General features: G+C 40.3%; 2 protein-coding genes across 3 annotated transcripts; one reads left to right on the forward strand and one right to left on the reverse strand.

Moving 5' to 3' along the window:
* The first annotated feature begins 671 nt into the window (after window positions 1-671).
* On the forward strand, window positions 672-9,325 carry ABRAXAS1 (abraxas 1, BRCA1 A complex subunit). Of its 2 annotated transcripts, none has more exons than XM_085313673.1 (8): window positions 672-757; window positions 2,124-2,160; window positions 3,037-3,103; window positions 4,663-4,856; window positions 5,550-5,669; window positions 6,473-6,557; window positions 7,068-7,179; window positions 7,345-9,325. In XM_085313673.1, the coding sequence occupies exons 1-8, from the start codon at window positions 727-729 to the stop codon at window positions 7,770-7,772; spliced, it is 1,074 nt and encodes a 357-aa protein (XP_085169799.1). In that variant the 5' UTR covers window positions 672-726; the 3' UTR covers window positions 7,773-9,325. The 2 variants fall into 2 exon arrangements, with proteins under 2 accessions (XP_085169799.1, XP_085169800.1); XM_085313674.1 differs by having other exon boundaries at window positions 3,054-3,103.
* Window positions 8,474-10,614, reverse strand: MRPS18C (mitochondrial ribosomal protein S18C). Its single transcript, XM_085313675.1, has 6 exons — window positions 10,515-10,614; window positions 10,361-10,422; window positions 9,517-9,600; window positions 9,056-9,113; window positions 8,679-8,738; window positions 8,474-8,596 (listed from the first exon to the last, which is right to left on the reverse strand). The coding sequence occupies exons 1-6, from the start codon at window positions 10,576-10,578 to the stop codon at window positions 8,520-8,522; spliced, it is 405 nt and encodes a 134-aa protein (XP_085169801.1). The 5' UTR covers window positions 10,579-10,614; the 3' UTR covers window positions 8,474-8,519.
* Window positions 10,615-10,654: the final 40 nt, after the last annotated feature.

Raw genomic sequence — 10,654 nt, forward strand, 5'->3', positions numbered from 1 at the left:
GTTGGTCGTTAGCGGTCGACCGTTGGCGGGTGACCGTTGGCCGCGCGCGCCCGCGGCGGGGGGGGAGGGGAGGGGAAGCCGCTCGCGCAGCAGCATCGCTGCTGCCGCCGCCATGGCGGGTCGCGGCGGCGCTGGGCCTGCAGCGGCGGCTGGCTCCGGCAGCCCGCCCGCAGGGGCGAGGGGAGGGCGGGCCTGCCGCTGCCGCTTGCGGTCCTGAGTAAGGTCGGAAAAATTGTTGCTTTTAAAACTAMTAGAAATCAGTGGCGGAACGTATGGTGCAGGACGGGTAGTGTTGTTTCCACAGAGGCTTGTCAGGCGTTTTGGATTCAGCCTTGGAAACGGACATTAAAAGAAAAGCCCCGAACTGTTCAACTCTGAATAAAAACAGAGAGGAAGGAGGGAAAACATCTGAGAAGGGATCTCAGCTCCTTCTAAATACTTGCCTGTATTTAAAACAGAATGAGAACCTACTCTGTTTAAAAACAGTTGACTGTGAGAGTCATGTGCGTGCGTGTGTGTGTGTGTGTGTGTGTGTGTGTGTGTTTTCCCATCCCCTCCCCCAAGGACAGAATTTACACTGTTATTAGCCATCAAGAAACTATTGTTAAATAATAACATAAAATCATTTATGATTTTTAACTTTTCTTCTCCCCTCCCCCAATAAAGGAAGGTTTCCTTCTTGGAGATGTGAAAGGCGAAGCCAAGAACAGCATTACTGACTCGCAAATGGACGATGTTGAAGTTGTTTATACAATTGGTTAGTCCAATTTTCTAATACTGCACTTGGTTTCAGAAATATATATATATATATATATATACATACACACACATATGCTTTTAGTTCTGCATGAGGGCAGCAAAAACCTTTCTGAAAGTGTGATCCTAGATTTTGAGATCCACCATGGTGTGAAAAAACAAATGCAGAAATAATTTTATAACAGTCTAACAGCTAGAAAAAAAAATAATTTTAATTAAGAAATATCTAATAATTTAGTGAAAGTACAAGTTCTTAGTCCCCTGAATGGCTCCTCCAGACATCTTTTACATTAAAGGTGCCTTAGACTACCCTTTTGTCTTAGCCAGGTCACTTGAACCTTCCTGGACTATGTTTGCCCTGGATAAGCCTAGCATATTTCAGCAATGAGAGTTTTAACACATTTGTTACACAATTCAGCCTTTTTAAATCATGTATGTCACTGCCCAAAATTACTTATATAATTTATTTTTGAGCAGATGCTGGAGGTATTTTGCCTTATACTTTACACAGGATTGGAGTGGAATATACTCCAATTACACTATCCCTAAAAAAGAAGCATTTGCGTGTACATACATACCTACACACACGCTGATTCCTTTAAAATACAGTCATACAAGAAAAACAGGATGACAGAACATATGCCTTGTTTCTTGACCTTTCTGAAAAGATGGAGAAAATTTGCCCCTCAGTTTCCAGTTTCATTCCAAAACACAATTAAGGAATAACCTCTCATTGACAATCTGATCAAGAAATTTGGGGACTTTTCTTGTGAAGTTGAACAAGTTGTGCAGTCTCACTATCACATACTGATCAGCAGAGTTAGTTGCTCCATAGTTGTTTTTAATTCATTTCTGAAAATGAAAGTAGTTGAGAATTAGGGCAAAGAAAAGGATCTTGAATGCTGTTAGATCAGCTACCATTTTCATCTCTTATTCTCGATCCTTTAACTTTGAAGGCTTCTGTTCTCCAGCCTCCCCTTTCCTGATAACAGCATCCATGCTTTGCTGAAGAATGCAAAGCAGTTTTCATGTTTCATATTACTACTCTTGTACTTGACAGAAGGGAGGGAAAAACAGTGCCAAATTCATTTTTTCATTTAAACTAGAGAAAAAAAAAAATCCCCCCAAAACCAACCATAGTTTACATAGGTAGTTTCTCTTTACTTCTGAATGAAAATTACTACCAACTTTTAAAAAGAATTATTTCTTAACCTTATTTAAGTAGATGCCAATACATTCCATTTTAAGAAACAACATTATATGGAATTCTTCCCTGGCCCTTTCGGAATTAAGTTGTAATGACAGTCTGCAGGAGAATGTATATCTTGAGCAGATGAACCTACAGTAATACTAGTTTCTCTTTTCAGATATACAGAAGCATATTCCATGCTACCAGCTGTTCAGGTGAGGATCTTTAGTAAAGAGATGTGAAAAATTTGGTGCTAACCCTCATTTTAGCTCTTAAGAATTAAATTCCTATTGTATTATTGAGAAAATCTTGAAGCTGGAACAATGGATGCTACATCAAGCCCTTGAAATTACAAGTGCAAAGTGTCTAATCATGTACCTCTTTTGGTGTTACATGCCTTTTTATACATGTTCATCTATGCATGTAAAAATAGACGCAACATACCACACTTTATATTGAGCTACAAAACTATGAACTTCAGAACTTAATGTCCACCTGCTAAAAATAAAAAATAAAAAGCRTACCTCCTGACTTCTCACCCTTGCCCCTCCCCCCCAAAATAAAGGTAGTATCAGCCTGAGGCTTTAAGATAGGCCAGGAGAAGGAACAGTTTTTAATCCTGTGTTAAGAGTGTTAAGAAGAGTTTCAAGGAGTAATACCAAGTCACATCAGAAATAAATGCAGCTGTACAGGCTTATACCATAAGAAGAGAATTACAACTTGGTTTCCACTTAAAAATCTTCCAGGAAATTAATAAATTCACTGTCTTAGGAATGTGTTTCATATCAAACTGAAGACATCTTACTATGTTGTAGTTTTGACTACAGTTTAAGTAGATTTTAACTTTGTGTTCCAGTAGCATTGATGGTAAAACAGCACATAGGCTGTGTAAGACCACCTACATAATTATATTTCAGCAAACAGTCAATCATGACATTAACTGCACTGTCCCACCACAGCAGCTGTGTCYGCACATCTTTAATAGCTTTTTTCCCTTTGGTAAGCTTAAAATAGGATAATTACCAGACCATTTGGGGATAATTTGTTAGAGTAGCTTTTTTTCCACTCTTACTGTTCTAATTTTCTTGTAGCTTTTATAATTCTGCAGGAGAAGTGGATGAACCTGCCCTGAAGAGAATACTGTCAGGCTGCAAAAAGGTATTTTATTTTCAAACCTAACCCATACCAAGAGGCTGGCTCAGGTTTTTGGTGGCAATTTGGCATCTCTTGTGTCTCGCCTATTGTATATAATCCTTCAAATTGCTGGTCAAGAAGGCATTTACTTCTTTTTCCCTGAAGAACAGTATTCATGTAGGGTAATTGTGGACAAAGATATGCCTAGCACACATTGCAACTTTATTTTTCCTATTGGTTTTTCAAGCAATTGAAATGCCTCAAAGCTCTAATGATTTTTAAATGAGCATCAGTTGATGTAAACTTTAAACTGAGGGGTTATGCTTCAGCTTAGTCAAATGACCATGCAACACCTGAAACATACCATCTTCTCTGCAGAAAGATTTTTCAAAACAAGGAAAGCAGAAGCTAGAAAAGGATAAATAGATAAGTAGTGGAACCAAGTTTGCAGACTTCCATGTTGACCACAAGCTTCAAAAAGAGGCCAGTTAAAAGRAAAGTTGCCTTAGTAGAATTACTGGGTTATTAGATGTTTTCACCGAATGGTTCAGGTTGGAGGGATCTCTGGACATCATCAATCCAAGCCCCCTGCTGAAGCAGGGGCAGCYAGAGCACATTGGACAGGATCATACCCGGATGGGTTTTGCCTATCTCCAGAGAAGGGGACTCCTCAACTTCTCTGGGCGAGCTGTTCCAGTGCTCTGTCACCCTCACACTAAGGATGTTCTTACTCATTCAGCTGGAGCTTCCTGTGTTYCAGYTCATGCCCATTACCTCTTGTCCTGTTGCTGGGCACCACTGAAAAAGAATATGGCCCCATCCTCTTGACACCRTCTCTTGGCAGATATTTGTAGACATRGATAAGATCCTTCTGTCCTCCACGCTGAACAGATCCAGCTCTCACAGCCTTTCCTCGTAGGAAAGATGCTTCAGTCCCCTACACCTAGTCTTTATAGCCCTACACTGGACTCAACTCCAGTAGTTCCATGTCTGTCTTGTACTGGGGAGCCCAGAAATGGACACACAACTCCAGAGGAGGCCTCCCCAGGGCCTCACAGAGCAGCAGGGTCACCTCCCTCAGCCCACTGGCCACACTCCTCCCAGGGCCCCCAMGACACCGTCGGCCTTCTCGCACACGGGGCGCCTCGCTGTCCAGCGGCGCTCCCAGGCCCCTCTCGGCACAGCCGCTTTGCAGCAGGGCAGCCCCCGGCTCGTGCTGCTGCACGAGCTTGTTCCTCCCAGGGCACAGGGCCCTGCACTTGCCTTTGCTGAGCTTCAGGAGGTTCCTCTCCACCCAGCTCTCCAGCCTGTCCAGGTCTCTCAGAACAGCAGCACAGCCCTCAGGTGTATCAGCCACTCCTCCCAGTTCAGTATTATCAGCAAACTTGCTGAGGAGGCACTCTGTCCCTTCATCCAGGTCRTCCAAGTTTTAGGGGTTTAAAGTTAAGTATCAGCTTGAACACATACCTATCACTAAGCAATTCAAATTCAGGACTTGGTACCATATTGTACAGTTTTTCTTCAATATAGCACATATGACAAAATGGTTTAACAGTAGCTTACCAATTTTCTTTTGCCTGCAGAGCATAATAGGATGGTACAAATTCAGACGCAATACAGATCAGACAATGACATTTCGRGAAAGACTTCTTCACAAGAATTTACAGTCACACTTGTCAAATCCAAGCCTTGTATTCCTTCTACTAACTTCCAGCGTGATGACAGAAAGTTGTTCTACTTACAGACTGGAACATGCTTTGCACCGACCACAAGAAGGGTAATTTATTTTTTCTGTAGTTTAAATGGTACTGTTGCACAGCATAAACTATGACTTGGAAGAATTAGTTTTTCTTACTAGTTAAGATTGAATTACTGTTAGTGCTGGTTTAGTTTACTCTTGAAACTATTAAACACTACAGAAAGTTATTCCTTATGCAGATGGAGCCCTTCTTATAGGCAGGGTTGAAACCTATCCTACTTTTTTTTTTGGGGGGGGGGGAGGAGGGAGGAGGACAAAGGCCCTTCAGGGCCTTTATAACCACCTGCAGCACCAGCATAAGCAGGCATAAACTGTCACTTTATACATACATGATTAAGATCAGTTACTGTGGAAGTCTTATTCATAACAGCTAAGGTGTGTGTGTAGTATTCAGGTTTATAGAATATAAAATGTTAAAAGTCAGGGGCAACTTTCAGTTGATTTGATAGAGGTATTGAGACAGGCTGATAAGAGGGAGTTAACAAGGAAGTATTGTATCCAGAAGCAGGGGRAAGTCCCACAGAGGCATGTCTGAAATTTATAGGCTTTTTTGAAGTTTGCTTAGCCATACATCAGTTACCAAGTTATATACTCTTAAGTTTAGCAGGAATTACACTGAGAATCTGGGACACCTAATGACAGGGCAACTTTTTCACTGCTGTTGAGAACTTCTGAATGTTACTGTAGTAAGTTACTGTATTTCTGTTTAAGTCTTTTTCAGAAAGTTCCTCTAGTGGTTACTAACTTGGGTATGGCAGAACAGCAGGGCTACAGAACAGTGTCTGGTTCCTGTATATCTGCTGGCTTTGTGAGAGCAGTAAGACAACACAGGTACAATATATACCCTCTGCTGATAGCCTGTAGCTTTCACAAGTTATGGGAAAACTAGTTTATTACCATTTTCAGTGTGAAATAGTAGAATGTAAGCTAAGTGATGTTCTACCTGAATTACTTTGATGCAGCCCACTATACATACAGAAGCATCATAACCATATGGCTTAAATACAACAGTTSTGTAGAAGTAACTAAACTATCATGAATGTAAATCAGTTTCCCCCCACATGCAAAAACCTTGTTTGATAGCCAGCTTAAGTCTCCAAACACAAAGTTGAACTACTTTAGCAAATGCTAACATACATACCCTGCTCACTTTTTTGGCCTAGTTTCTTCAATTATTTGACTTTAGCTAGGTACTTGGAAAGTAATTTATTCATCATAACTTTCACTGATAACAGGAGTCTGTCTGAACACAGGCATCTAGGGCTGATCAGGCTTTGCAAACTACAGTATCATCTATTCACAGGGATACCAATGCATCAGAGTTCCATGCTCAGCCAACTGAATCCCATCCAGACACTCAATTTAAGAGCAGCACATACAAGATTTCTTACCAGAAATTAAAGGTTTCCCTTTTACTTCTATTGGTGGGCCAGTAAAGTCACTTTCCCTTCTAATGAGTTTTCCACATCACTGCTGCAAGATGATCTTTAGGTATAGCTTAGTTAAGGATAGCTAAGGATAGCTAATCTTAGAAGAGTCAAGAAACTTGAAATGCTACTTTGTGTATTATACCTTTACTAATTAAGCACTGGGATCGTTAATTTTCAATTATACAATTGATTCTTTGTCTAAAGGTCAAATTTCTTTTGTGAAGATGGATCTTTACAAGAGGTTCATAAGATAAATGAAATGTATGCCACCTTGCAGGAAGAACTAAAGGTAAGTCAGGCTTACCTGCTTGTACAGATATTCTTCCACCAGTATTAGTAAACAGACATCAAGCAAAGGCTGAATCATCCTGCACTAAATTAGGCATAAGCCTAGTGTTGTCACTGAACCATTCAAGGACGTGAGTTTAGAGTACAACTACAAACAGTAAACAAGTTCTCAAAGAGGAAGCTGAAACACTRTGGAAGACATACCTTTCCATCTGGGCAAATATTAACTGTATTAGCAGAACTGAAAAGAATATCTAGGGACTACTGTCTGTAGTTCATTCTAGCTCTGAGAGGAGAATAAAAAAAAGTCAAGATGTCTAATACCTTACTCAAGGCAAGATTAAAGTTCCTAACCTCAAAAAAAACCAGTCCAAACTCATTAGTGCAGCTGTTTAAATACTTTTAAAATTAGAAGCTGGAAACAAAGCATCTTTAAAGGAGTCTGCTATTAAGTTAAATTCAGAAGTYCTGTGAAAACAGCTGATTTGTTAAAACAGATTTGTCCTTGCAGAACATAAGCTCTACCGTAGAGGTCAGTGAACGATCTGTAGAAAAGCTCTTGGCAGAAGTGAGCCAGTTAARAGAAGAAATAAAGAGAAAGAAGCAACACAAAGATTCTATGGGTAAGTTAATAAATTCAATGCTGGTCTCAGTAAAACTTGCAGTTAACTTCACTGACAAACAAGAGCAAGGCTCTTTGAAAAGCCCTGCCAGAGCTTCTGAGGCAACCAAAACAGTACTGGTAAAAACATGCAAACAGAACTGAAACTCTGACCTTTGTTTTTCAGGAGAGGACAAAAATCAGCCAGGAGAGCCAAAGGAGAATGTTTTCCTTTGTCAGGCTTTGCAAACATTTTTTCCTAATTCTGGACTCCAGACATGCATTGTTTCCTTAAAAGGTAGACAGATATTTAAGAACTGCTGTAACACCGACCATAATATTAACATTGTAGACAAACTGACTCTTATGGTAGAGGAAAGAGACTTCACTGAAGCTGAAACAAGACAATTAACCAAGCGTAAGTTGAGAGGGACCACAGCAGGACCAAAATCATTGAAGAAGTCAAGATCACTGCAGCTTCACCAAAAATTACTTCAAGACCAAGAGGACAGTGACCAGGAAAGGAAGCTTACACTAAGTAGTACTGAAACAGATGAGGAGGTGTTGGAAAAACTGAAGGATACAACTGAGTATCCACACTCTCCCACTTTCTGATCACTTAACTCAGTGATTTGTCCAGCTCACTAAAACTGCACCAAGAACTACTGCTAGGTTGTTAGAATTCTCTTACCAATTTTACTACTGCAGGGATAAAAATGACTTTCCGAATTTCTGAAGGATATACTTACTTTGAAATGCTTAAATCTGAGTTGGCATATGCAGACCAGAGTCCGAATCACATTTCCTCATTTTGCCTTCCAGAGTTAAGTTTATTCTCTTCTCTCTCAGGGTTTAAATACTACACTAGTATCACTGCTTACTCCCTACATGCCACATACTGTCTCAGTAATACAACTTCAAGCTACTGCTGAAAAACCAATAGCATGCCTTGGATAAACCTTTTTCTCAGCAGAAGGTGTTAAAAAAAGAGTATTAAGTCAACCCAGTTAACATAATAGAAACAGTTGTTGTTGACATATCAGCTTACATACTTCTATCTATTCTTAGCTATCCAGTACTGCATCAGCTTCCCACCTGCTTCCAATCCAGATAGGGAAAACCAGCAGTTTCACTTTGAACCTTAGAAAAAAATCACATAACAGGACAAGCAGTCCATACAGTTCAGGATTTTGCTATGACATTTAGCCTTCATAGTTCTTTCAATTAGAGACTTAACTCTCCATAAAGAGATTAACATCTCTCCTTCAACCAGTCATGTTTTATGCCAGCCAACTACATTTTTAGTAAAAGCTCTGTTAACAGCACTAAGAAGTTTTATTGTTTATTTCTTTACAGTACATACTACTCTGGATACTTGACATTACAAATCTTGGGATCCATAAGAAATGCTGGGTTCTTAAACATAACTGGCATAAACCCTGTAAAAAAAAATAAGATTTAGGGTTTATTAATAAAATATACACTTGACTTTAGGAAGAGTCCAGTTATAATCATACTTACCAAATACATGAGCTCTTTTAATAGCTTTTGCAATCTCTTTCTGTTTCTTGTTACACAAACCTGCATAGATAAAACATTTTTAGCCTCTACCTGCAAAATAATCAAGTAGTTTAGAGAAGAAAATACTGCTATTCCTTCTAGCTTTTTTAAAATCTTCCTAGAAAACACAACTGCTTATACAAGCTGTTAAAGCTATAGAAAAGGATGATTATCAAATATTTTCTTTCCAGGATTATGAAAGTTACCAAGAGCAGTATTTTCCAAAAAATATATCCAGCCATTTCTCCTCTTTCAGAAACATAGCCAAGACAAAATTACTTGACATATAACAGCCTTAACAGTGACTGAACACTGAATCAGTTAAATATTATACTTACCCGTTATGTGCCTGCCATAAACACRACCAGTATGTGGAGAAACAAACTGAGAGAGAAGCTATTAAAAAAGAAGATCAGTATCACTTTCTTAAAAACTTTAAGCTTTTTTCAAAACCTGTTTTCACTGTAGTACTATTCTATTTTTTCTTTATGAATCTGTGCTTACAGTACCATAGGTCATCTTTTTTCAAAGGAGAAAAGTTATTTCTGCTAGAATTAAGTACTGAATAAATGCCAGTTACAACAAACATATAGGGTTACTGGGCTGAACAGCTTGTGTTTGTATTTTTTGATTTATTTGGTTACACTTAACCATGCATTGTCACTGTTAGAGTTTTAGATCCCCTTGCACCTAGCCTTGAATTCCTCAGTTTTCCTTGGACTTTTTACCCTCCAGTTCAACACATTAAACCTAAGAATCACCTTGATTATTTRAGCACAGATGCTCTGAAGAAACTCACCTGCACATTCTTGTAGTCTACATTAATTCCACATAAGACACATTTTTTTGGAGGCTCTTTGTAGGGATTCTCCATTTGTATTGGCTGAAATTAGAGAACTTTTAACATCTCAATTTTGAAAGAACAGTGTTTTCTATTGTTTTCTTTCGTGTCTTTAAAAAATTAAGTATTCCCTTAAGCCAAGACAGGTAGTAATAGTGGATATAGAGTGTATTAGAGAAATTTTAAAGATTCAGTACAATGGCAGAAAGTCTGCTTATGTATGGTCCCCAGGCATGCTGATATCCAGTGTACTGAGAGAAAATTGTTTTTTTTTCAGTACAGTGCAATCCTCTGTATCCCACAAGAAGCAACAACTCACACAGGACTCAGGGCAGTTCAAAACAAACCTAAAAAGCCCCTAAACCCACCAGCAGCATTCACCCACTGCAACAATGAAGAACATTCAGTTTAAACTCTCAAAATGGCAACAAGGATATAGAGAAACCTGCACTGATCAGTGGCTGTTATCTGTGTATTTAGGAGAGCTTTTTTCTCACTTAGAAAGTCCTCATTTAGTAACTTTTTTTTTTTGAAGATACTTTCACAAGTTTCTAGAGGCCTAGAAAACTCCCCTCTGAACACACCTGGCACCAAGTAAAGCAGAAAGTTACCTCTTACCATGATAAAGAAAACAAGCTGCAATAGACACTATATTATTTTACTATAGGATTGCTCTGTCCTATATGATTGAGATGCTTAAAAACTTTAGGGGAAAAAAAGGGTTCTGCAGGTTTCTCCCACCGCCGCCCTGCAAGCCGGCGGCACGGCGAGCTGCGAGACGTCGCCCCAGCGCCGACCCTACCTGATCCCGCAGGGCCGGCACCTCCTCCYGCCGCGAGCCGCAGCTCCTTCCGCACAGCAGCACTGCAACGCAACGCAACACAGTCACCGCCAGCCGCACGCAAGTCCCTCCCGGCCCCACGGCGCCACCCCAGACGGCGGCGAGGAACACGGACCGGCAGGGAGCCGCCGCGGCGCGCACCGCTCCGCTGTCCTCACGGCTAACAGGAGCGCCGCCATCGCCTCCCCACAGCGGCGCGCGCGATAACCGTCACTTCCGGCAAGGCACCCTACTGACGTCTTCACGCTGCCCCGC

This window comes from Rhea americana, unplaced genomic scaffold, assembly GCF_003343005.1.
Source record: "Rhea americana isolate MKP2758 unplaced genomic scaffold, rheAme1 scaffold_392, whole genome shotgun sequence".
In the NCBI taxonomy this organism is placed as follows: domain Eukaryota; kingdom Metazoa; phylum Chordata; class Aves; order Rheiformes; family Rheidae; genus Rhea; species Rhea americana.